At 45.0% G+C, this 26,088-nt stretch overlaps 1 protein-coding gene across 1 annotated transcript in view; it reads right to left on the reverse strand.

Moving 5' to 3' along the window:
* Window positions 1–6,972: 6,972 nt before the first annotated feature.
* LOC311017806 (uncharacterized protein) overlaps window positions 6,973–26,088 on the reverse strand; it is a gene marked incomplete at its 3' end in the record, with an annotated part of 36,765 nt that continues 17,649 nt past the window's right edge. The window contains exons 2-5 of the mRNA XM_084016383.1: window positions 26,041–26,070; window positions 17,010–17,122; window positions 7,529–7,587; window positions 6,973–7,134 (exon numbers count right to left, since the gene is read on the reverse strand). Of these exons, the coding sequence (XP_083872509.1) occupies window positions 6,973–7,134; window positions 7,529–7,587; window positions 17,010–17,122; window positions 26,041–26,070 (364 nt within the window). The remainder of the gene's footprint in view (window positions 7,135–7,528; window positions 7,588–17,009; window positions 17,123–26,040; window positions 26,071–26,088) is intronic.

Genomic DNA, 26,088 nt, shown 5'->3' on the forward strand with positions numbered 1-26,088 from the left:
CCGGCATCAAACACACAGGTGGCTTTTATTCCAGCTGGGCGGTCAATTTTGTTTTGTAATTTAGGGACAATAAGACATTCTTATACAACAAGAAAATAAGCATCATGCCAGGTTGTAGCAAACTGCTATTCTCCAGCTGTAGTCCCTCAGATAAAGCATTTGATTGGACCGCTAATAAGTGGGCGGGCTTAGAAACACTCCCTCCCTTATAGTTAAACTTGATTGGTTGATACTAGCTCACGTAAGCATATATTATATGTCATACTTTAATTCACAGCATGAAATTATGATTGGATTTTGATATAAAATACAAAGAAATCTATTTTTTTATGTATTTTTTGCATTTTAAAACTTAAAGGTTTACTCATGTTAACATTTACGAATTAGACTTGTTTTTAAATAATATTTAATGTATTTGGTAGAAAGTTTGTGCAGAACATGCAACAAAAGTGGGGTCGATATCTCGATAGGAGCTTCACACTGTTGGGTCATCAGGACTCACCCTTCACCTCTCTGGTGCTTGTACTTAAAACCAATGTTATGCAGAGGTCAGACTCAAGGTCAATGATGAAAGGAGTCACATGAATGTGAGTGTAAATATACGGCGAGGATGTGGAGACGATACTCCCCTCCTTCCTTCACACTGCCGGTGGATCGATATGAATTCACAGCGTTTCGGAAAAATCAAACGGCTATAAAAGACGAACAATCCCATCAGCTCGGCCATCGATCAGAATAACCGACCTCGTCTGACGAGTTCTTACTGTCCCCGCGTTGCTGCAGCGTCACGGTGCAGAGATCCCACCTCTGCCCTGCAAGTGACCCAGTGGATCACGGATCAGCTGCCCTGAGGATTGCATGTGACCTCCTCTGAGGGGGAAACGAGCCGACAACAGAAGGAAAACGGCCTGGAAAACACTTAGCAAGGGGATGACAGTTATGGGTTTTTATGGTCCCGCCCACAAAGAATGTGATTGGACAACCCTGGATCTCTTTTAACCTAACACTGACCCTTCGTCTGTCTTGTGATCCTGCACTCAAAAGGAGAGGTGACATCATAGATGGAGACATCTTAGTCAACCAGGATCTGAAGTACACAGGAGAAACGTGTGTGAAGGACAGCCTGCCTGAAGGGATGTGTTAGAAAAGTTCTCCCCCTGGTGGCGGATTGAAGAAGCTCCCCATGCTTTTAGAGAGGGGAGCCGATGAGCTGATGTGGTTGAACGAGGAGTCTGATCCACATCACGGCCATTCATTTTATTTCTCCTTTAAACTGCAGCAGCGAGGCATTCAACATGCATCTTTACATCATTACACGCCGTTTATGTCGTCTGCACGGGGAAGCGGTGAACGTCGGGATGATTTAAACACAGAGATGCCATTACTGTCGCGTCTCCCCAGCATGTCAGCTCATATCACAGGGAAGATCGTTATTCTATGTCATACACGGGAGACCGTCTTAAATAAAGTTACAGCACAGCTGTTTGGAGCGAGGAAGCAGCAGATGATGACGGGTGGAGGGAGGGAGGCAGTACAGTAGACACGGAGGTGTGGAAGCAAAAAGCATGAGGGAACGAAGACATCCAAGATAATAGCAGACTCACTCCTCCAGGTTCTGCTTTGTATGAGAGCAGAAAGACAGTGAGACGGAATGAAAAGCCTGGTTTGTGAGGGTTTGGAGGCGGATCCCACAGTCTCCGCTCTGCTTCCAGCTGATCTGGAAGGTCTTTCATAACCTGAGGATGCACGTCCAACTCTGCAGCCTGCGTTTCTCGCATCCCTCTTTATTAATCACACGCCTCGTCGACTGTGTGCAAACTTATAACGGATCCTTTCTCAGTGATTCACCGTTTTAAAACCCCGGTAGGATTAATACGTCTTGTGTCATGTGAGAAAAATCAAAGCGCTCAGAGAAATCCCAGAGCCATGAATGCAAAAACACACATATAGACAGAACATGAGTCAGCAGATTATATATACAAATCAATAGATATCTACCCTTATTATTATTATGGTATGGTTGTTATTATGTAACATTCGCTGATAAACACGTCCTCATATCTGGTTTTTATTTTGGCTGGAGGAACAAAATGTTCTGTAGAAGCATCCAACTCTCTCTCTGTGTGTGTGTGTGTGTGTGCGTGTGTGTGTGTGTGTGTGTGTGTGTGTGTGTGTGTGTGTGTGTGTGTGTGTGTGTGTGTGTGTGTGTGTGTGTGCAGGCGCTTCTGACGTTTGCTGTTGGCAAAGGCAGGAGCTTATTATGGGCTGCTTCGAAAAACCACGGACGCATCAGACACTAGCTGCTGCCCTCAGGAAACTTTAACACACACACACACACACACACACACACACACACACACACACACACACACACACACACACACACACACACACACACACACACACACACACACACACACACACACACACACACACACACACACACACACACACACACACACACACACACACACAGCTGCAGGACTCCAGAGTGCCGGCCGTCTGCAGATGTCCGGCTACAGGAAGGTTTTTTTTTTAAAGTGTGTAAATGACAGCCTTCTGAGATTTTGGGCCTCCGAGCCGGATCCCGGGTTATTTCGGCGAAAGCCAAAAATGCCACTTTGGAGTCGTCTGCTTGACTTGGCGGACGGGTCGAGTGTCGGAGCGAGAGGTTATTCTTGCTAACCTGACCCACCAGATGGTTGGCGTTACAGAGAAGACGTCAGTGGAGCGTGTTTGGAAAAGCTTTAAAAAGCTCTGTTTGTCATCTGCTTTTCTTCCAATGAAGATACTCCGACCGTCTAAGACTTTATTCCATCCTACAGTAGAATGTAATATACAACATTCTCGATGGAGCAGGAGAAGACATTTTTTAAAGGATACTTCCCCGGTGGAAACATGAATCTGTATTGAAAGTGGATCATATATGTAGTCGAAAGTCAAATGTAGAGGTTGGTGCCTTCGTGACCGAGAAAAAAGGCAGACGGTGACTTTTTGGTACATGTGGATGGAAAACAACAACTCCCACAATGCCACAGTCCCACCACGGGTCTGTAACAGGTCTGTAGTCTCAGTGGGTCCCACCACGGGTCTGTAACAGGTCTGTAGTCCCAGTGGGTCCCACCACTGGTCTGTAACAGGTCTGTAGTCTCAGTGGGTCCCACCACGGGTCTGTAACAGGTCTGTAGTCTCAGTGGGTCCCACCACGGGTCTGTAACAGGTCTGTAGTCTCAGTGGGTCCCACCACGGGTCTGTAACAGGTCTGTAGACTCAGTGGGTCCCACCACGGGTCTGTAACAGGTCTGTAGTCTCAGTGGGTCCCACCACGGGTCTGTAACAGGTCTGTAGTCTCAGTGGGTCCCACCACGGGTCTGTAACAGGTCTGTAGTCCCAGTGGGTCCCACCACTGGTCTGTAACAGGTCTGTAGTCTCAGTGGGTCCCACCACGGGTCTGTAACAGGTCTGTAGTCTCAGTGGGTCCCACCACGGGTCTGTAACAGGTCTGTAGTCTCAGTGGGTCCCACCACGGGTCTGTAACAGGTCTGTAGTCTCAGTGGGTCCCACCACGGGTCTGTAGTCTCAGTGGGTCCCACCACTGGTCTGTAACAGGTCTGTAGTCCCAGTGGGTCCCACCACGGGTCTGTAACAGGTCTGTAGTCTCAGTGGGTCCCACCACGGGTCTGTAACAGGTCTGTAGACTCAGTGGGTCCCACCACGGGTCTGTAACAGGTCTGTAGTCCCAGTGGGTCCCACTGCTGGTCTGTAACAGGTCTGTAGTCCCAGTGGGTCCCACCACTGGTCTGTAACAGGTCTGTAGTCTCAGTGGGTCCCACCACTGGTCTGTAACAGGTCTGTAGTCCCAGTGGGTCCCACTGCTGGTCTGTAACAGGTCTGTAGTCTCAGTGGGTCCCACCACTGGTCTGTAACAGGTCTGTAGTCCCAGTGGGTCCCACCACGGGTCTGTAACAGGTCTGTAGTCCCAGTGGGTCCCACTGCTGGTCTGTAACAGGTCTGTAGTCCCAGTGGGTCCCACCACGGGTCTGTAACAGGTCTGTAGTCTCCAACATGAGGATATTTGTGCATCAGAGGATCTTTTCCAGAATAGAAACATGGAGATCTGCTGGGAAACGAGGGAATGATGACGACATCCAAACACACTACCAGGTTTCTGACACACAAATCTTCATGCAGATGTTTAAGTCTCTCTTTAAGGGTGTGAATGTCCTGTTCTCTTGTCAAAACCTTGGATAAAGGCCTCGGTATAACGCGGGCGGTGCTCAAACCGCTATCAGACGAGGGTTATTATGCAGACAGGCGGGCTCGTACATACAGCTAGTATCCTGCTTTAAACTAGTGACTCACTTCCAGCTCTCTAACCCCCGTCAGCTGATGCTATCCGAGCTGACATCGTATTGCAGTGGTTGTCTCATGGGATGGCAGATTCAGAGCTACGCCTCCGTCCTGCAGACCGAGGGAGCGTAGCGGCCGTCAAAGGGTGAAGGAACGTGCCGTCGGTGACGTACGGCTCCGGTGACGCACTCCCTCCTGGTTTCTTTTTTTTTTTTCTCCACATCAGGCTGAGCTTTGAGAATCTCTCAGCCAATAATGGGAGATTCCTGCTGTGACGGCTTTATGGCGTCCTCTGAGAACGCGCGACATTATCTCAACGAAGGGCAAAAGCTCAGTGATGTTTGTTCGGCACGTCGTCCACGCAGCTTCGTCCACGCAGCGTTATCCGAGTACAGAATCATAATCCATGCACAGAGATCAGAACCTCCTGGATGTTAATGTCACGGACAAGAGGATTACCGAGCGTTTCTTGTTGTTTTTTTGGAGAGGGGGGCGTGCACATCTTAACTCCAATGCAATGCTTTCAAGATGTGGAATGACAAAGCATTATTCATCATCTTCATGCTGCAGACCCACGAACATGAATCTTTGGCTTCACAGCGATTCGATTCAAGGAGTATTTTTTTTTTTTTGAACGATTCAAATTCAGTAACTTGTAACTTCTATATTCGTGAAATAAACATGCAATAATGCGAGTGAGACTATGTATTCTTCTGAAAGGTGAACAAATAAACAGACCACAGAATTACTTATTAAACATTCTATAAAAAAGTAGTCCTGCATAATATTTTATGCTATACAAAAATGTAATGAAACATTGCTTGGTTATATTTTGAACATTTTCCAATAGGCTACATGCTGGCAGGGGAGAGAGTGTCTTAAAAGTCTTAAAACATGAATCATAATTAAGAATTCATAAGATTTAATGCATTTATATGGATTATTGGTGAAGCCAAAGCCATTAATTCTATTTGTTTATTTTCATTACATTTTTTATTTATCGATGCATCACATGAATCGTTACACTACTAATGAACAAACGTGTGCAGCGTGAACGTACAGTTAGCACGTAACTACGACAACATGTTCCTGAATCACACGGCAGCACATTAACGGAGCGGCCGGTGTGAACGCCATTCTACCGGAGGGAAGCTCTGACACCCCTGCAGGCCGGAGTAGTGAAGTGTTTCTGTCTTTAAAACGGGGGCCGAGTCCAGGTGATCCTCTGTTGGCCTTCTAGCATCGTTAGCATCCCAGCAAAATGACATTCGAGAACATCCGGCTGCTCGTTCCGGCCCGGTGAGCTTCTCTGACAGACCAACACATGAGTGTCAATCTACAACAACAACAACAACTGGTACACACTTTCACCTTGCTGAGCTCATCATCAGTCACATGACTTTTCGGTTAACGCTCTCTTTGGACTAAACGATGGCGGGAACCACAGACAGAACGGCCTCTTACGCATCAACAAAGACAGACTGGAGCGGATAAAATCAGAGCTACCAACACACTGAAGGAACGTGAGAATCCTGCACTGGTGCTCATGCAAACAAGAGGTTGGAAGCAGTGGGCCGGCGGGGGATCGTTGCCCCGTGAAGGACTCCGTGGAGGTCTCATAGTCATTAAGATCCCCATGTAGGGTATTAGATCACGACGTGACGGGGTAATTCAGCGTTATGCACCAGCTAGTGAGTACGTGTTCACATGCAGCGTTGAAGAAGGGATGCAGACTACACACACACACACACACACACACACACACACACACACACACACACACACACACACACACACACACACACACACACACACACACACACACACACACACACAGGAAAACAAACCTAAATGTGCCTCTGCAGAGGCAGAATGCTTATTCAGCAAATACTGAAGGTGTTGAGAATAAAAATAACAAACCATATCAGAACTGAAAATCTCATTTTGGATCCGACACACGATTTAGTGAAGTGCTGAAGATTTCCACGCAACATCATCATCATCAGCATCCCAAAAACAACAGCTCAGACCCAGCCGCATTTTACACACACACACACACACACACACACACTCTAGCAATGCTACACACACACACACACACAGACACACACTAGCAATGCTACACACACACACACACTCTAGCAATGCTACACACACACACACACAGTCCCAATCACACTAGAACACACTCACACCCACAAAAAATACACAAAAGGAGGAACTCATGTGCCCAGTCAGAGCTGTCATCTAGAAATTAGTCATTGCTTCTCTCGGCCGCCCGAGGCTCCGAAAACCATCGCTCACATGACTCTGTTGTCATAATGGGGGGGGGGGGGGCAAGAAAAACACACAAAAACCAGCACTTTGCATGAAGACACATGGTATTAAATCATCATTCATTCATGTTTCATTCACACAAACAAGCGTACGCCGCCGCCCCTCCCCTGGAGGAACATGTTTACTAAAGCACACAGGAACATGAGAGGACAGAGCAAGGTCCGGACGCCAGAGGATGACTCAGCATAAATACGGTGAGAGAGAGAGGTAGACGCCGTGTTTCCATCATCCCCCACTCGACTCCATGAATGGGAGCCTCGTCCACACACGCCGAGAACACGCTACTCACATGTCGTAGAGCCGGTAGCCCATGGCAGAGCCCGGTCTGCTTGTCGGGTGGGCGCCGCCGGGGTCCCGCGTCCTCCGGGGGTCCGTGCTGCTCACCACGGCACGCCACACGCTGGGTTTGTCCATCCTGTGGTCGCTGGTCAACGGGGACTGGCGTGGCTGAGACGGCGTGCACACACACACACGGGCTCACTCGCTCGCTCTCCCTCGCTCGCAAACACAGGCAGCCTGGGAGTGTGTGTGTGTGTGTGAGTGTGTGTGTGTGATGTAACGAGGAGCATCCAAGAGGCTGGTGGCTGGTAGGGGGGGGGGGGGGGGGGAGGGGGGGTGAGGATGAAGGAGGAGGAGTAGTAGAGGTGAGAAGCAAGAGGATGCTGTCTTGTTGAGAAGCCTCTGCTTTAAAAGCATGCTGAGTAATTTTTTGACTGGTGCCAGCACCCGGGGGTGGGGTGGGTGGGGGTGGGGGGGCAAAGAGGACACACAACCTGAAGGAGAGGGACTGGGAGATCATACTGGCTCTGCCTTGAAACACACAGAGGCATCTCTCTCCCACCCTCTTATCTGCTCTCAGTAGTACGGTCCTCAGCAGGGCCACGCCATTGGCTCCTTGGTCTCCATGGAAACAGGAGGATGTGTCAGAGGTATGGCTCATTATCATAGCCTTCTCTCTCCCTCCCTCCCCATTTTGTTTTCACTCCACCTCCCTTCTCTCATTTCTCTTCTTCTCACATACATACACCTCCCCCTCCTCTCTCACACACACACACACACACACACACACACACACACACACACACACACACACACACACACACACACACACACACAGGTAAAGATGCTGCATAGCTCTGGGTCATTTGTGTCTGCAGAACAAAAAAAAACAAAAAAAAACTATGACAGAGATGAGATGATGGAAGCAAATGAATGAAAACGAGTCATTTGATTAAAAAAAAAAAGAAGACGAAGAAGGAAAAAGAAGGTGTTGCCGACCAAGTTGTGGACTTTGTGTTTCCAGAAGTTGGCGAATGGAAAGGAGGCGGCGTTGCACAGACGTTGCATCATGGTGGAGTGAATTCTAAAAGCAGGAAGGAAGTGTGAAATAATAAGCAGCGACATCACTGATCTGGAGTCAGGCTTTAAAACGATGCACACGATGTACTGTTGACACCTTCACCAGGTAACAGCAGGCGGGGGGGGGGGGGGGGGGGGGGGGGGCGTGTCCATGGAGACGAGCTCTCATCAGGACTTTATAAAACACACACACACACACACACACACACACACACACACACACACAGAAACCCAAGGCTGGTCGGCGGTTTAACGGTGGCTAATTGTATACATACGCCATCGTCTCCAATTACACCAGCTGTGCACACTCTCTCTCTCTAATTATCAAGGGCGAGCGGCGACGCAGCTCTGACACACACTCGTCACCGAGACACTTGTGCACGTTTCGTTGGTGTAACCCCTGCGAGTGCAGAGTGGGAAACCCTGTATGATTCTCCAACATCTCAGGAACAGATCTGCATGATTATTTTAACGTTTATCTTCAGGGATCTACTGCCTGATCGTGCTCCCCAGATGAGTTATTCGGTGTCCCCAGCAAACAAAAATATACACTTTACACATAATATCTCAAAATATTCTACATGATCGTAGTCGATTCTAAGACATTTCTTTACGGACAAACGTGAAGGTTTTTAGCCCCGAGGTTAACACACCTGACAGGTCTATTGAAGACTTGCAGCCTCTGACTCGCCGCTCTTACTGATGATGTCACCGATCGATGCTTTATCGCTGACGTTAAAATACTACCAAAGCGTGGCATTTCATTTAATCCCCGGCTCACAGCTGACCAATACGTGAGCTCTGTTCTCTGTTTCACGGTTTGTGTACATGTGTGTGTGTGTGTGTGTGTGTGTGTGTTGGGGGGGCTCTGATAGGGGGCAACGGTGATCTCTATTCTGTTCAATGCTGAGTGTGTATCTGCAAACCTCAGAGAGTTAGTAGTCAAGAGACAGACACACACACACACACACACACACACACACACACACACACACACACACACACACACACACACACACACACACACACACACACACACACACACACACACACACACACACACACACACACACACACACACACACACACGTTGCTATGTGGCCTTTAGGATGGACAAATATTGCACGTTGGCCCCTCCTCTGTCGCCATATGGCCGCTTTGAATCCAGCTGGCCTCGGTGCACGATGTGCTGCTGCTGTCGGGACGGCGTGCAGGATTCTGTGTGCAGACGGCGTTCGCAGCCGGTGTCACAGGAAGTGCATGCTGATGATTAATTGCCCCGTGTGTGGAGAGAAGGCAGCGGGCTCTCGTCCACCGGATGGAAGGAAAGTAAGGAAACCAACAGAACGGCAACAGTCGCTGGAGGAAGGACGAGCGGTTCAAAAGTGAAGAGTCCATCAATAACACATTCATCAGCAACGCTTCATCGTTTAAGTGTTTTATAAGCAACAAGAACAAAACGATTAATTAGTTCCAGCTTCTTAAATGTGAATATTTGCTGTCATAGTGCATTGATCATCCTGGGCTGTTTGGATATTTGGTCCAATGGAAGAAAGGGCATTTTGAGGATTCTTGCACATCTGACTAATTGGTTGTAATGAACGGCGGTCAAACGGCTGGAATTTCATTTCCCCGACCTTGCTAGCTTTCTAGGTGAATCGGCTGTCGGCCTGCTAAGTTGCCTGAACTGATGTGAAGACAGATAATAACCGAAAAACAGAGAGTTCTCAAAACTGACGCAACCCTTTGCAAACACAACAAGGTTTGCCATCAAAGTGCATTCTGCTTTTTCCTCTTTTTTTTAGGGTGGCTGAGTAAAAATAAACGTATGTTCATTTTGCAGTACTTTTGTCTGCGTCTGCACGATACGTAGGCTGGGGTCTGCGCCCGGCAGCGGGGAAGCAGGATTTTGTCCTCGGCTGAGCTGCTCTGCAGGGGGTCCCGTCTCCTCTCATGAGACTTCAGCCCACTTCAAACACATCAGAGAGGGAGTGTGTGACGAGGAGAGAGTCATGTGGGAGAGAGGAGAGACATTCGCTGCAGCAGTGAGAGCCACACACCACTAGATGGCAGTGCATCACCTCGTCGCCTGATGGGATCAGTCAATGCTGAATATTGGGGAAATATTTCCCCTCAGGTGTGTTATTGTTATACATCGCATGTGAAACGTGGATTCAATTAATCTTTTAAGACCCACTAAAGATAAAATCCCAATATTAAATATGAATATGAGCTTTATCAGGACACCTACAGTTATTGCAGCATTGTTATGTTCACATCACAAACTTTTCGTTCCACAAAAACATTATTCTAACGGCTATTATTAGCGTCAACAGGTGGAAAAAGATGAGATAGTTCCCCTCGCCGCCCCAAAAGCTCCGTTCCCATCATGCAGCTCTCCGGCGGAGGGATCGGCGGCGTGAAAAGGCTCGCCCTGCCGCTGACTTGGCCTCCAGCCCGAGAACATCAGAGGCAGGAAGACAGATGAGCTTTTCAACGCGGGACACACAAAGAGCCGTCTCTCACCAAAACCAGCAGAAAGAAACCGTCTCTTGACCCCTCCGAAGGTTCACGCTCCTCGATAAGGTAGTGTCAGTAATACTGATGTGAACACACACACACACACACACACACACACACACACACACACACACACACACACACACACACACACACACACACACACACACACACACACACACACACACACACACACACACACACACACACACACACAATATCGTCACGGTAGAGAAGTGAAAAATAGAACCTGATTTAAGTACAGGATACAAAACCGACAAGACCTGATTTATGATCTTTTCACTAAAAACATTGATCTGTAAATAAACAATTAAATGTCTGTTTATCTAAGTTGATTTAATGACATTTCCACATCGCCCCATGCTTCCTGAGACTTAATGAGTAATCTGTATCCTCTTGAGGTTCTTAATGGTCCTCCTACAGCACACAGACGTATTAGAAAAGTAAATGCGTATATATTGCACGTGAATCTTATCTAAAGGCCAATCAGAGGCAGATTTAGTGTTCATTACGCCCTCAATATGCAATATCGCACACACCAAAGCTGCATAATGAAAAAGCTGCTCCAGAGCTGCCTTCTGCAGGTCTCATTCTGCTTTATTACGGCCGTGAAGGGGAGAGAAAAAAATGTATTCTAACCATCTAATCCCTCTGTCATCCGGCACTCTCTTTCTGCTCTGAGATTTCACACGATTCAGCAGCGGCGTCTTGTTAATATCTTGATGCAAACACACACACACACACACACACACAGACACAGACACACACACACACACACACACACACACACACACACACACACACACACACACACACACACACACACACACACACACACACACACACACACACACACACACACGGAGACAAATCCCCCTTCTCGAGTGTGAGAGCCGATAGAGCAGCTGAGAACAAGTAATCACGCTCCTCTGGCTTATTTCCTGGGAGAAGTGAGCTCCTCCTTCTGCTGCCTCACCTCATCGCAGCGAGATCCGGCTCTAAAAGGCCTCCTTTTGGACCGAGATGGATCTGATGGATCCCCCCCCCCCCTTAGGCTTGATATGACTGTGGCATGGAGCTGATGAAAGGATAAGCTATATGTAACAGACTTCCACGGTGTCACTAATCTCTCACTACATGTAATTTGCCGGAGGGAAGTGGAGAATCGAGTGAAAGCAGAAGTATTGGTTGAGGGGAAATGACGGGTTTTCTCGCTTCGAGGTGCATCGCTTGTGCTTGTTTCACCTCGAGGCTTTAAATGTGATTTTTTTTAAATCACGCATGATTTGGCGTTGAAATGCAACACCTGCGACAGGTGGGTGTCTTCGTTCAACCCCGACCCCCAAACTCCCGCCTTTCTGAAGCAGAATAAAATCACCAAGCCAGTTTTTTTTTTTAATTAAGCTGCTTTTTCGTGCATAAAGAACACGCGAGATGATTCATATTCCATCTGCCAGATAAAAAAGAAAAATAAATTGGTAATTAGTATTTCGCCAGTGTGCTCGTCTTGAGTCGTGAACGCATCACGGATGATGTCACGGCCGATGACTGAAGAGGGTCGGCTGTCTGATTGTGTGTCGGCTGTAATGATGAGAGTGGAAGGACGTTCTGTTATTCTGGTTATGACGGTTTCACACACAGTCGAGTGTGCTTTCACACCGATTCACGGGAAACAAAGCACGGGACAAAGTATTCTGGGAAGAACGAGGACGCGACACCGGCGAACGTCTTCACGAGCCGACCTTGAACAATGTCACATGATCAGAATTTATCACATCAAAATGACAGGATATTAGATAGAAAATGGACAGTATGTTCTCTTTTACGTAGCTAATGTGTACTCACGTTTGGAATACAATCGTTTTAATTCAATCACTTAACATATATAAAATCAGGATTTTTTCCCCCCTCAAACACAACTAGAATCAGGTTTAACATGAAACTGAAGATTTCGTTTATAATTCACGGTAATGATGGGACTGATTATCAACATTTCTGGGAATTAATTGTCATTAAACTCCCTCTTAATTCATCAGTGGATTGTTTTGGTCATTTTCTCATAGAAAGACTTCTTTTTACAAACAAGGAGTCGCTGCCCCCTGGTGGCCAGTAGAGAGAATGCAAGTTTAAGGCACTTCAAGGTTGGGTTCATTTTTTCTCACCCAGCCAAAAAAAAAAGAAAGTCTCAACGTTACTCAAAGCAACTTATCATAATCCACAGTGGCTTCAAAGACTGAAAACCACATGTTTCATGTTCCCAGCTGGTGAAGTCAATAACTTTACAATACCAACAGCAATAAATAAAAAGGACAAATTCTGGCTGGATTTTTTTCTCTCCTATTTTTATAAAACGGACATTAACTCTTGTTCAGGACCAAGGACTGTTTGCTGCCACACAATAAACGTTTATGTGTGGTGAAGCCTGTTCTCCTAACGACCTCGGATATTGTGATCCTATGAAAGGGCAGTCCCCAGGAATCAATCGGCTCTGCAGAGGTATTATTAGAGGGGCCCTCCGGAGATAATCACAGGTTCTCTTTCACCATAATGAATATCATAAAGCATTTGAATTATTTATACTTGAAAATGGAGCCTCGCGCTTTTCAGAAAATCAGAAACACGGGAGCGGAGCAACGTCGGCAGCTTTTACGACCCTTTTTTTCCCGGTAATAGCACCGGTAGTTTTGAGAGAGGGGACGCAAAGATTTACACTTGCCTCGGCTTTTAGTTCAGGCCGTATCTATTCATCAAGTCAGAGAGGCTCTCGGAGCCGGAGAGGGTGAAACAGGGAGGAAAGATGGGGTTTTTGACTGAGTGGAAGAAAAAGAGAATATCTGGAGGGAGAAAAAAAAATCAAAAGAGAGGCGTGAAGTGGAGGAGGGTTGAATAAGAGATCTTTGGGTAAAAGCAGTGGGTGCAGAGAGGCCTTTAACTCTGGACAGGACTGAACTAGAGGCAGCTGCAGCCGATGAATGCAGCAGCTACATCACAGGCAATCAGTCAAAACACGGAGGAAGTTGGGTTTTTTCCCCCCCTAATCTTTTGATGAATATAGATGAATACTCCTACGTCTAGATCTGGGAAGAAAACGCTGATTTTGGTTGCTGCTTCCTTTCAAGTTGCCTTCAGATGAATTGTGAGTAAACCATGCGGAGCAATTCTCCCAATAAGCAACGGTGACGGGACGACTGATTATCAACAGTTCTGGGAATTCATTGTCATTAAAATCCCAGTGGATCAGTCGGATTGTTTTCTCATAGACTTCCATGCAATTCTTTCTTTTGCAACTGAGGAGTCGCCCCCTGGTGGCCAAGTAGAGATAACGCAAGTTTAAAGCAAGTACATTACAGTGGCTTTCCTTTTGTAGCGGACCCCTACGCAACAGTATATGGTACGACCTGTAAGTGGGAGAGGTCATTACTGAAGAGGACAGACTTTACAGAAAGGTTAAAGGTTAAGAATATGTACGGAAGTCGGCGGCAAGACAAAACAAAAACAAACAAAAACACCCTCTCACCTCGTTTAATTTGCTCCCTCAGTTATACATTAAGATGTTAGCAAATAAAAAAAAAAGATCAGAAAGTCACATTTTGTTGTAAAACTGAAAATATGCACTCAAAAAGTGACTTCTCTCACTGAAGCTACGATGCTTGTGTGATAAAATTACATGAGACAAACAACGAAATTATACGACAGCAAACTTTCTTATCTTGCAAAATTTTGTTTTCAATTGACGGACATCTTATATGTAAGAAATGAGGTACCAGAAGGGGCGGGACTATAGCTCACAGTGGTCTTCTGGGACCTGGATCCAGAATATCATCCTGATTTCTGGAGGTTTTTAAACTTTTTATCGGCTCTCTGGTGAAAACACTGATAATAACCGTTTATAGAACTAAATATATTGTTAAATCAGTCCGGCTGGCTGAGAGGAAGGTTCATACCGATGGTTTACATAATGAAGGATGAATTATGTCTTCGCCTTTTGACTAGAATATATCTGAAACTACCGGTATCTAAGTGAAACTTCACTATTTACTGTCGTAGACTAAAGTTGCTGTACTTTAGTTGCTAAAGTCCAATTAAGTTTGATTAAACTTGGCACATGGAGAAGCCATTTTCACCTCTTTCACTTATATTGGCAGTTAAGCTGTTTTTTTTTGTAGCTAATGTAATTTACCTTCCTTAATTTAATTAATTTAAACATTTTATTGCTTTATTTCAGAAACATTTGAGTTTCTCACACATCCAGCTGAATTAAGTTCCAATTCTCCCCCGTAATCATCTGGCAAATTGAGTTACTTATTTTTCTTTTTTTTAAGTGAACGCATGCAATTTGGTCAATGAAATGAAACTGGAGCTGAAACAATTAATCTGTGAATAAATAAGTGGATCAACGGAACATTTTATATTTTCTATTTTGTTTCAGCAGCAATGTTGATAATTAATTGGTGCAGTTGTTTAATCAAGTGGAGAGTAAAGTAATATTCTCTGGTTTCAGCTTCTCAGAATATTAAGATTTGTTGTTTTTCTGTGAATCATTTAAATATCTTTTGGGTTTTTTAACTGTTTTTTTTCACATTTCTTAAATAAAACAGATTTACTGTAACGAGGAGAATCTTTAGTTGCCAAAATGATGCTTTTTCTTCATTTCACTAAAAGCTGCTTTAATAAAAAACTAATCCCAGTCATTAACCACTACCAAGTGTGTCTGTGTGTGTGTGTGTGTGTGTGTGTGTGTGTGTGTGTGTGTTAGTGTGTCTGTCCCTTCCATTCCACTGGTTTTGTGCAATAACGAAACCTTCGTGCTCCGAGCGTTTGTCTGTTCCGCTCTGGTGGAAAGTGAAGTGAGCACAATCGATTTCAGCGGTTTGTGCTCTTATTTAATTCACTCCTCGCTCCTTCTGCTGATCATCTTCTCGGGCTGAAGCGGCGGAATCGTCTTAACCAGCGGGTCAAACTACTGCGTGATTAAGTCGACATGGATTCGCACACTTGGGTGTGAGAAACGAGCCATTGCCGCGTTCACGCCAAGTTCATTTCTACGCCACATTTTCAAAGTGCGTTGCATAAAACATCAAAAAGGCAACAGGTAATTCACAATATCATATATAAGTATCACAAAACTTGTTTGTAGTATCTATTGCATCACAATCACATCTTTTATCGTGAAAAACAATCAAATAAGCTTAAATACGATGAATGTAAATAAATGATAAATACATAGCAAATAATATTCCTTATATCCTGTATTTTTCCCCTTTCTCACTCGTCTAGCTAGACAGCTACTCATGACGATATTTACGATTATGCCGACAATGGAAATTATCGCGATCCGTGACAACAAACGACATTGGTTCTGTGTCAACTAAACAACTAAAATGCAAGTCACCTTTTTCGTTATTTTTTCTGCCATGTTATTTTGCTGAATCATGCTCCAGCTACACATCCAATAATCAGAAGTTCCCCTTTGAACTTTCCCAACATGCTCGCTCCCAACATCTTAAATCTGGAGTGATTCAGCAGACTGGAGGCGGCTCACAAACGGCGTAATAATTAATATTTCACTTCCTCCCTTCAACAGTCAGGGTAATTACCCCGTATTTTATTCACATTTCTCTGCAGATAAGATGTGTGTGTGTGTGTGTGTGAGTGTGTGTGTGTGTGTGTGTGTGTGTGTGTGTGTGTGTGTGTGTGTGTGTGTGTGTGTGTGTGTGTGTGTGTGTGTGTGTGAGTCTCTGCATGCAAGCTGAGCTGCAGAGGGAAAACACTCCTGCTTGTTTACAGTCATGATCCATTTAACCTATTAGCTTTGAGCTAATCGCTTCCAGAGACAATCGCACAAATCAACGAGGTGTTAATCAGCGAGCAATGTCTCATTTCTGCAGCGTTCCCGAAGACTGAAAAAACAAGAAAACAAACAACCAGCAGATGTTCCTACTCATCAGAAAGTCCCAGCGCTGCTCTTTGAGAACAGAAACAGCTTCCCACTACGCTGGGGTGTATTTTTGGTCGGGGCTGCACACCAGCCAAAAAAGTGGGTTATGGATTAGTTGTTGCTTTTTGATGATGAGGCAGCGCTAGGGGGCGTCTTTGAAACTCCCTCTCCAGCCTTTTGAAGCCCCCTAAGCCCATCTGAGGCTCTCTCTCTCCCCCTCTGGCTAATGGGTGAGCAGCGATGGAGGCTCATAGAAACGCAGGGATCATTTCATTAAGGCGAAGCCTAATGATCTCCTCCTACGGTGCTTTTCAGCCTCCTGGAGTTCATTGTGCACATCAGGGAGAAAACTGCTGAGTCATAAAAACAAAAAAGTTGCCTGATATATGTGATAACGACGTTGAGACGTTAACGAGGCGAAGGCTGGACGGAGCGAGAGAGGACGAACGTTAAATCACGCGGTCGTAAAGAAATAAGGTCTTACTGTACCCGAGGGAGGCGGACTTCCATTGGCGGCAGGGGACGACCCTCCGGCAGCCCGCCGCCACCGACCTCCCGGGATTCTCCGTGACGTCCACAGGGAGGGAGGCGTGTCTCCTACGGAGGACAAACACAAACAGCTGAGGACGGAGAAGACACCTTTCACGTATTTATACACATATTTATACACATATTTATACACATATTTATACACATATTTATACTGTTCCCCCCTCAGAGATTTCCCTTCGGGGTTTGTGACTTTCATGTTTGCACCTCTGTGACACGGACAGTTTATATTATTGATGACTATTTTTGAAAGTACAATGCTGTATTAGGGTCATTGTAGGTAAAAAATATATAGAATATATCCATCCATCCATCCATCCATCCATCCATCATCAACCGCTTGTCCTGTATTCAGGGTCGCGGGGGGGCTGGAGACGACCCCAGCTGACCTTTGGGCGGAGGTTCACCTGGACCGGTCTATAGAATATATATCCATAACAAATACTGAAACCGGCATCGCTCAGCACCGTCACCTTTGTTCAGACAGAAGCCTTATCATAATAATAATGTTATTTTATACGTTTTATCTCATATTTTCATTTTGCTTGTTTTAAACTGTCAGGTGACCTTGAGGGTTCAAAAAGTTGCCCTTGAATAAAATGCATTACTATTAATAATAGTCCTCTATGAGCAGTGAAATTCAGTCAGCTGGTGTTACCGTGACTTTGCACAAATTTTCCAAGGTTTTTTATTCCTAATTTTTATTTCCTCGTAAATTTGCCACTTAAATCTCAGATAATATCTAATAACTGTCACTGTCATTTCTAGGGGTGAGTATTGGCAAGAACTTCACGATACGATACGTATCACGATACTTTGGTCACGATACGATACGTATCACGATATCATGATATTGCGATATAAATTAAGATGAAAACACAAGTACCTGTATATGTAGATCAGATGATATTGATCAGAGGACAAATCGAGTCAAAACTATTTCATTCAAAACAGCCTCCATTTTATTAATTCCCATGAAATTCACTGGAATAAATATTGAAAATAAAATGAAAAAGGATAAAGTATTGCATTCACAACACGTCTAAACATGAATCTTCTTTTTTTTTTTAAATCGATCTTTGGAGTTGAAACATGTATATTGTATTGGGCGGCAACGTATTGCAAGGCAAGGCAAGGCAAGGCAACTTTATTTGTATAGCACATTTCATACACAAGGCAGACTCAAAGTGCTTCACATCATAAAACAAAGTGAGAAGAAAAAAAGAAAAAAAAATAGAAGAATTAAAAGAAAATAATAAAAATTTTAAAAATGCATTACAGAAAGAAAATAGAATAAAAACATATTTGCAATAATTAAAAACAGTGCAGACATTAAAAGATTTAGCAGAAAGCTATGGTGAACATAAAAGTTTTCAGTCTAGTTTTAAAAGTGGTCAGAGTTGGGGCAAGTCTTACATCTTCAGGAAGTTTATTCCAGCCATTTGTTGCATAGTGACTAAATGATGCTCTCCCGTGATTGTTGTTTACTCTGGGAATCACTAACAGATTGGTCTCAGAAGATCTTAGTGGTCTAGAAGGCTTATGTAGTGGGAGCATATCAGTGATATACTTCGGTCCTAGACCATGTAGTGATTTATATGTGAGCAGGAGGATTTTGAAATCAATCCTCTGAAATACAGGGAGCCAATGTAAGGATTTAAGAATTGGTGTAATGTGCTCACATTTTTTGGTCTGCGATATATTGCGATATATTGCCATATCAATATTTTAACCCACCCCTAGTCATTTCTCTACAATGACCCCGATATGCCCTCGTATGAAAGAATGCCCCATGTTGCATGTTTTTTTTCTAAATTATGCATTTCCTGTAACTTTACTTTAACAGTAAATAATAAGCATAGTGCCTTTTTGATCCAGCTAGAAAACGACTCGGAAGTTAACCTGACAGTGTTTCATTGACTGGATAGAACATATCTAAGCATGTGCTCTCATTATTAATGTACTTAAATCCTGCTGTTTCTCGGGTAGATGTACTAACACTACTACCACCACACTTAATGCATTTATGATGTATGATAAGCAAACACACATATGCAGCTTTGTGCATACTATAGTAGGTTACACACACTGCTTTCTAAAAATATGTATTTTATCTATTCAAACTCTGACCAAAGATAAAAATTAACAAATTATCTCATGATGTGAACATGTTGGTCGATGAAAGAGGAGGAAAGGTCACACGGGGTCGAGTCCGTTTGAAGCCTTTCTGCTCGGTGTACTGCAGTTAAAGCGCTTTTGTCCTCTGCTGATAATCGCTCAGTCATTTCAGATCTCCTTCCACGGGATCTCTCTCTCCCTCCCTCCCTCCCTCCCTCCCTCAGGCCGGGCATGTTGTCTCAGGCATTCAATTTGCAGTCGAACCAGCAGCCTAGCCTTCTCTCTCTGTCTCTCGGGGGACGAGGTCTTTGTCAAAAACACAAAGCCACATCTGGCCAGAAAAGCCATCAAGCCTAATAACAACAGACGACACGTACATGTATGTGGAAGGTATAACTGTCTCATAAAACTACATGAGAACATTCCACGAGACTGGATTTCCTCCATTAACTCACAGTCGTACCAGCATCCTTCACTCTCCATCTCAGATTCCAGGTGAACCTGCAGCCATGCCCTGCAGATTATCGACGGCTGATTGTGTCACCGTTCGCTGCTGGGGGGTTTTCAGCGTAATGCATGACTAATTTAAAGAGATGCTAATGTGTGGAGCTGTGAACGTGGAGTCAGTGTGAATGTGTTCTCCCTGTTAGTTATGATACGGTGATGGAGCTGCAGAGTCCAACGACTGATGCACAAAAACAGACTACAGTCATTAAAAAACTGGCAGCTCTTCTTCACCGCAGGGGGGGAAACGTCCTAGGACGGATTTTCTTTCATTGTTTACCGCTCTCTTTTCACCGCACACACACACACACACACACACACACACAAACACACGTGTGTGTTGTGTTTAATTCCTGTGGAGCCGGGAAGTCTTTTTTTAAAACAATGCCCCGATTAAAAGGCCTGAAATCCAGTTTGCTTTGTCAAAAACAAAAGGGACAAAGACGGCTCCGTGTCCTTCCCATCTAAAGTTGAGCATCTCTCTGTCTCTCTCACTCTCTCCATCTCTCTCTCGCCATGGCAACAAGAGATGGCAGAGGATACGAGAGAAGGCGGCCCCGGCGGTGGGTGAGAGACTGCAACGAGGTCGTCTCCCAAATATCAGTTTGACTCGTAATGACCGGCCGGTTTTTGAGAGATTTCTGTGGGAATTAAGCACAGTCCAGTCCACACGTTGTCCCTGTGTTTGAGAGCTGCAGATAGAAAAGTGTGCCAGTGAATGCATCATCGGAGTTGCAGTCTCGTTTTTGGCATTTCATCGCCGTTTGTGTCGTTACGTTAGAATTGATCTTGGAAACACGTTTCTTTGCGGCATGCGTCGAGAGAGAGAGAGAGAGAGAGAGAGAGAGAGGCTTTGACCTCCACAACAACAGACGAGCAAAGCTTGATTGTCTTCATTGTCATCTCCACAATAAGACAGAGAGATGGAGGGGGGTGTAATCCATGCCTCTCTGTTTCCTCAACACTCTGTGGACGATCACAGGGAAGTTACAGAACACCTCCGAGTCGCTCGCTACAGGCTAAACCCTGGAGCAACAGAACAAACACATATTTATTTGTCTAATTGGCCTCTCTGGTCACCCAATTAAAACAGCTGGCTATCCATCACAACACACCGGTTATAAATAATAGTCTAAATAATCTCGTTGCCTCGCTGTAGGTTTTTATGAATGAGCGGAGGGATCAGTCCAATGAGAGCGGGTCACCGAGGTTGCCAGGGGCGACCGCCCGCCACCTCTTTCTAATCAGGTCTGAGTGAAACCGTCCATTCTGATTCCAGAACAGCGGACCAATTAAACACCGCCGTGTTGTTATTCCTCTCTCATTAGACGCAGAGTGTGTGTGAGAATAATCCTCTCATTTCTGACAGGGCCAATCTCTCTCTCTCTCTCTCCACGGACACACACACACACACACACACACACACACACACTTCTATCAGAACCAATGCGAGGCATTCCTTCGGGAGCGAAGGCTTATTTATTTATAGCGCCTGTGCCAAGTTCAGTGTCTTTTCAATTATTGATGATAATGAAATCTACCGACGTAACACACACAAAATGTTAAACAGCCGCGCTCGCTCGTGGTGTGGCATATTAACGGCGTGGCGTCAGGAGGGAGAGCGCCGTGTTTTGACAGTTGTAGCCATTTTTAAAAAGCTTTGGTATAAAAAAAAAAAGGGGGATTCGGAGCCAAGATGAGTCATGTGACTGAGGGAGAAATCCCCGGCAGTGATTAGAACCTGTCTACTGCTTCACTTTAAAGAGGTTCTCGTGGATAATTACACCTGATAGGACTACTGTATCTATCTGGGAACGCATTAGTCCTGGAGGCAGCAGCACTGGAGCTCCACTCTATGGAGGCAAATTAACATCAAGTTCTTCAACTTTAAAGAAGTGGAACTTTACACAACTAGAAGAAATTCAGTGGTTTTATTAATGTATTCATGTATTTTTGTGCCGATTGAATTTCTGAATCAGCCATTCTGTTGCTCGCAAGATTAAAAGCCCTCACGACCGTTCTCTGCAACCTCAATTAACTTCGTAACAGAGTGTTGGGAGAAGGAGCAGAATTCATTCATGTAATAGGAGGAGCAGGACAAGTCTGTTTATTAATGAAGTAGTTCTTGAATGCCAATGAGACAGTTTTTTTCAATGTAGCATGTTAATGAATGCAGCTTTTTACAGCTCTCGCCTGCTGGACCAGCCGGGGGCCGTGAAGCGAGCTAGTGGGGCTTAAGGCAGGAACACACCGGCCCAACCGTTGGACGTCTGAAGCGTTTGGAGAGGCTCGGACGAGGTCGGGAACACATATGTTTGGTGTGTACAGCTGCGTCGGAAGCTTTCGGAGCCGCGCGGACGTTGTCTGATCAGACTGAGCATACGAAGTCTGAGGAGGTGGGCTGTTGGACGTCTGAGCCATTGGATACTCTGATTGGCGGTGTGCTAGCGAATCAGAGTATCCAATGGCGGTGTGTGGGCGGGGCGGAAGTGACGATCCACGACTTCACGACGTATTCGTAAAATAATGAGCCCGAGAGCACACAACGCGAGTGTCACCCTAGCCAGAGTCATCTTTCCAGAAATGCCAACTATTTAGTCCACAAAGGTCTTCTCGAGTCGAACGAATACTGAACCAAGACGTGTGTGCATTGTTTTTATCTGCACTCCGTTCCGTCATTTCCTGTTTTCCTGTTTTGGAGTACTGGCACGAGACTAGTGCCACCCGCTGTTAAGGAGGCTTATTGCATCTCGCGCAAGCGCAGAACGTGCACGCTGCTGTGGTGTCGGAAGCACGTCGAAGCGGTGTGTACAACGCAACTTTTCTGCCGAACGGGTCAGACGAGAGGCAACAGAGTGGGCGGAGAATGGTCGGATAAGGCAGTTGGACGTCTGGGCGGTGTGTGGGGGCCTTTAAAGTCCAAAACCTGAATGGACAGAATAAATCAGACGAGGCTAAAGCTGTTTAGTAAAGCCCCCGCAATCAGAAGTCAAGTTTAAAGTGTGTCCTGAGCCGAAACCACGCCCACTTCCACACAGGCAGCGACCTCCACTTCTGAAACGTGAAGCCAATGCGGAAGTGCCTTAAACGTGCATTCTCCCTACTGGCCATCAGGGGGCGAATCCTCTGGTTGCAAAATAGAAGTCTATGAGAAAATGGTCCTAGTTCTCTGTTGATGTATTACCTCAGTAAACATCATAAACATGAGTTTATGGTCTCAATCTCTAGTTCCAAGTCTACTTCAATTATACATTATACAAAAGTGAACAGGGAGGCTTAAATGTTGAAAAATGTGGTCTGTTCCTCGACATTCATCAGCTTGTAAAGACCTTTTTTATTCCCTTGTTGATCGTTTCATGACATACAAGTGAATATATTGTTTTATAAACATTGTAGTTCCCACATAAAACCCCTCGTTCCTCTCGTCCATCGTGTCCAGCCTGGCTTACTTATGAAGACGTGTCAAATATTGAGCTGCTTAACATCGATGCAGCATCGGAGATGAGCTTTTCACTCGATTGTAGAATCGGTGCCATCAAGCATTTTTTTTTTAAATCCTACTCCGAGCAAGCTGTCGCCAAACAAGTCACGTGATCCAGAAACTGTGACAACAATGAGGATCGAACGTCACACAGTTAGCACAATAACCCGTTATTTTGGCACGACGCCGTCAGCCGTATTAATGAAGGGAGGATTCTGGGAATGCCGGCCAAATTCACAAAAACGGAGAGTGATGTGCCGGAGAGGCTCGCTGCCATCTGGGAGGTTTCCAAAACCACATCAAAGCATCAGTTGGGTGAGATGAGATTGTTTTTCCTCTGAAGAGCTCCCCTTCGTTTCCACTGCCATGTTTTTAGACTCCATAGATTCAGCAGCACTACGGAGATATGCAGCAAAACATACATTTCATAGGTAGGTAGGTAGGTGGGTGGATGGATGGATGGATGGATGGATGGATGGATGGATGGATGGATGGATGGATGGATGGATAGATGGATAGATGGATAGATGGATAGATGGATAGATGGATAGATGGATAGATGGATAGATAGATAGATAGATAGATAGATAGATGGATAGATGGATAGATGGATGGATGGATGGATGGATGGATAGATGGATAGATGGATAGATAGATAGATAGATAGATAGATAGATAGATGGATAGATGGATGGATGGATGGATGGATGGGGAACAATGGAAAACAAAACGATTTTAAAGGTTTCAAAGGTGAGAGTCGCTTCGAGGACTGAATTCTCCGTGAATTACATAACTGAAGTTTCAGAAAATCCCGCCTTCAAGAAAGCACAAAACACCGTCCAATTAAAATCTACAAACATTTACTAAAGCAAACAGAAGTTTTGAGTGGGATTAATATTCTCCCTTAAACATTGAATATATATTTTTTTATTCAGCTGATTTGAATCTTTCTACCAGGATCTTTGCTGCTACTGGGTGGCAGACAGAACTCTGCATGCACATCTCCCTCTCTCCCTCTCTCTGCCATCGACGCTACAAAGACCGGCTCACATCTCCGGGCCGCCCCGGATTTGCTTTCAAATTTTGCGATAGGACATTTAGAGCGGAAGAAAAGCTGCCTGGGGAGCGCTGACAGTCGAGTACCGAAAGGAAAAGAACAAGACGCGGCCAGGAACATTTTTTAAACTAAAACAACCACAGGACCAGCTCCGCTACACTCTGCTTGTCTAGACACAGGCGGGTTCTTAATACGGGGCGGGTTTGGATCCCGCGGCGAGGCGAGGCATCCCTAAAGACACGAGGCTGCAGATAAGGAGTGTGTTTACCAGCCAGATACTCTCCACACATATTCCTCACATTACAGGTTTTAAAACCAGCCCACAGCTTCAGCACACCCTATGTAGTAGCTAAAACAGAAGGTGAGATTTAAGTTTGTATGAAACCAATGGGGGTGGGTAAAAATATCGATACGGCAATATATCGTGATACTTTGCCACCCAATACAATATTGATTTTTCAACTCCAAAGATCGATTAAAAAAAAAAAACATGTTTAGTTTATTTGTCCTTAATCAATATCATCTGATGTACATATATTAGGTACATGTGTTTTCATCTTTATTTATATCGCAATATCGTGAAATCGTGATATGTATCGTGACCAAAGTATCGTGATACACATCGTATCGTGAGGTTCTTGCCAATACTCACCCCTAGAAACCAATTATAAGCGACTGCATGCAATTTATGGTGAGGCATAAGGAAATACCAGAACCTACAGCATCATTAATATCCCACAATGCAATGCAGTCTGTAGAGTTCATAACGGACAATGGCCGACAGCTCTGTAACGTCAAGTTTAGTTGGGCGTAATGTTAATTCTCACAAATCACAATTTAATCACGTGAGGTTGGCTCAGGTTACCGTGGTTACGCGTCTCCAAGGAGGCGTGATAATTAGTTCAGTGCGTCCGAAAAGATGCTTTATTCTCACAAAAACATGTTGACCTTTAGTACACTTATTGATTATGTAGTGAAGGCAGTTGGGCATTATCAAGGGTTCTTGGTAAGGCTTTGGGTTCCATAAAGAACCCCTTTTCATCCAAAGATCCATTTCTTTGGGAGAAAGACTTCTTCAAGTTTTGCTGAAAGAATGGAGGTCAATGATCCTCATAATCACACCCCAAAAGACTGTGATAGTTGGTCCTACAGGAGCCTCATAAGGAACCTTGGTGGGTTCTAGGGACGGGACGATATAGGATTATATTTGGATTACACAATTAATTGATCGTGGTGAATTTCAGCTATGGGGATAATTGTGAATAATACAAAAAAAAAATCGGCCTCAGTGAATGATTTATTCTTCATAAATTGATGATTATCAGGATATCATGAATCTAATATATTTGGGAGGGGGTAATCGTGGCATGACATTTTCATATCATCCCGTGCCGAGCGGGTTCTAGATTCTAGATAGATTTTCTGTTAAACCGCTGATACAACCTTTCACATGTTGGGTATTTTAACCTAACGCTTTGTGGTTCTAGCTCCAACCCTTATTTAGAGTGTACTACGTATCCAGTCACTCAGGTTCACAGAGCGAACAAGACGACATCGTTGGAATGTGACCTTGGACGGCACATAAAATAATTTCCTCTGCGCTGTAATATCCACAAACACCAATAACAGCTGCCGACTCAGAGCCGCCTCAATCCCTCAGAAGCAGGACTACGGCTGCCCCGGATACCCGGACTCTCACTTCACACACTCAACACCACAAGGACTTATGTAACATCATGTCTTCACCAAAGGGCACAGGATATGAAAGACCTTTTATGACATGAAGACGGGCCAACATGGACATACCTGACTGTTCTGGAAGTGTCGCATTCAGACCTGGAAGACAGAAACAAA

This window comes from Eutrigla gurnardus (genome assembly GCF_963514095.1).
Source record: "Eutrigla gurnardus genome assembly, chromosome: 8".
Classification (NCBI taxonomy): Eukaryota; Metazoa; Chordata; class Actinopteri; order Perciformes; family Triglidae; genus Eutrigla; species Eutrigla gurnardus.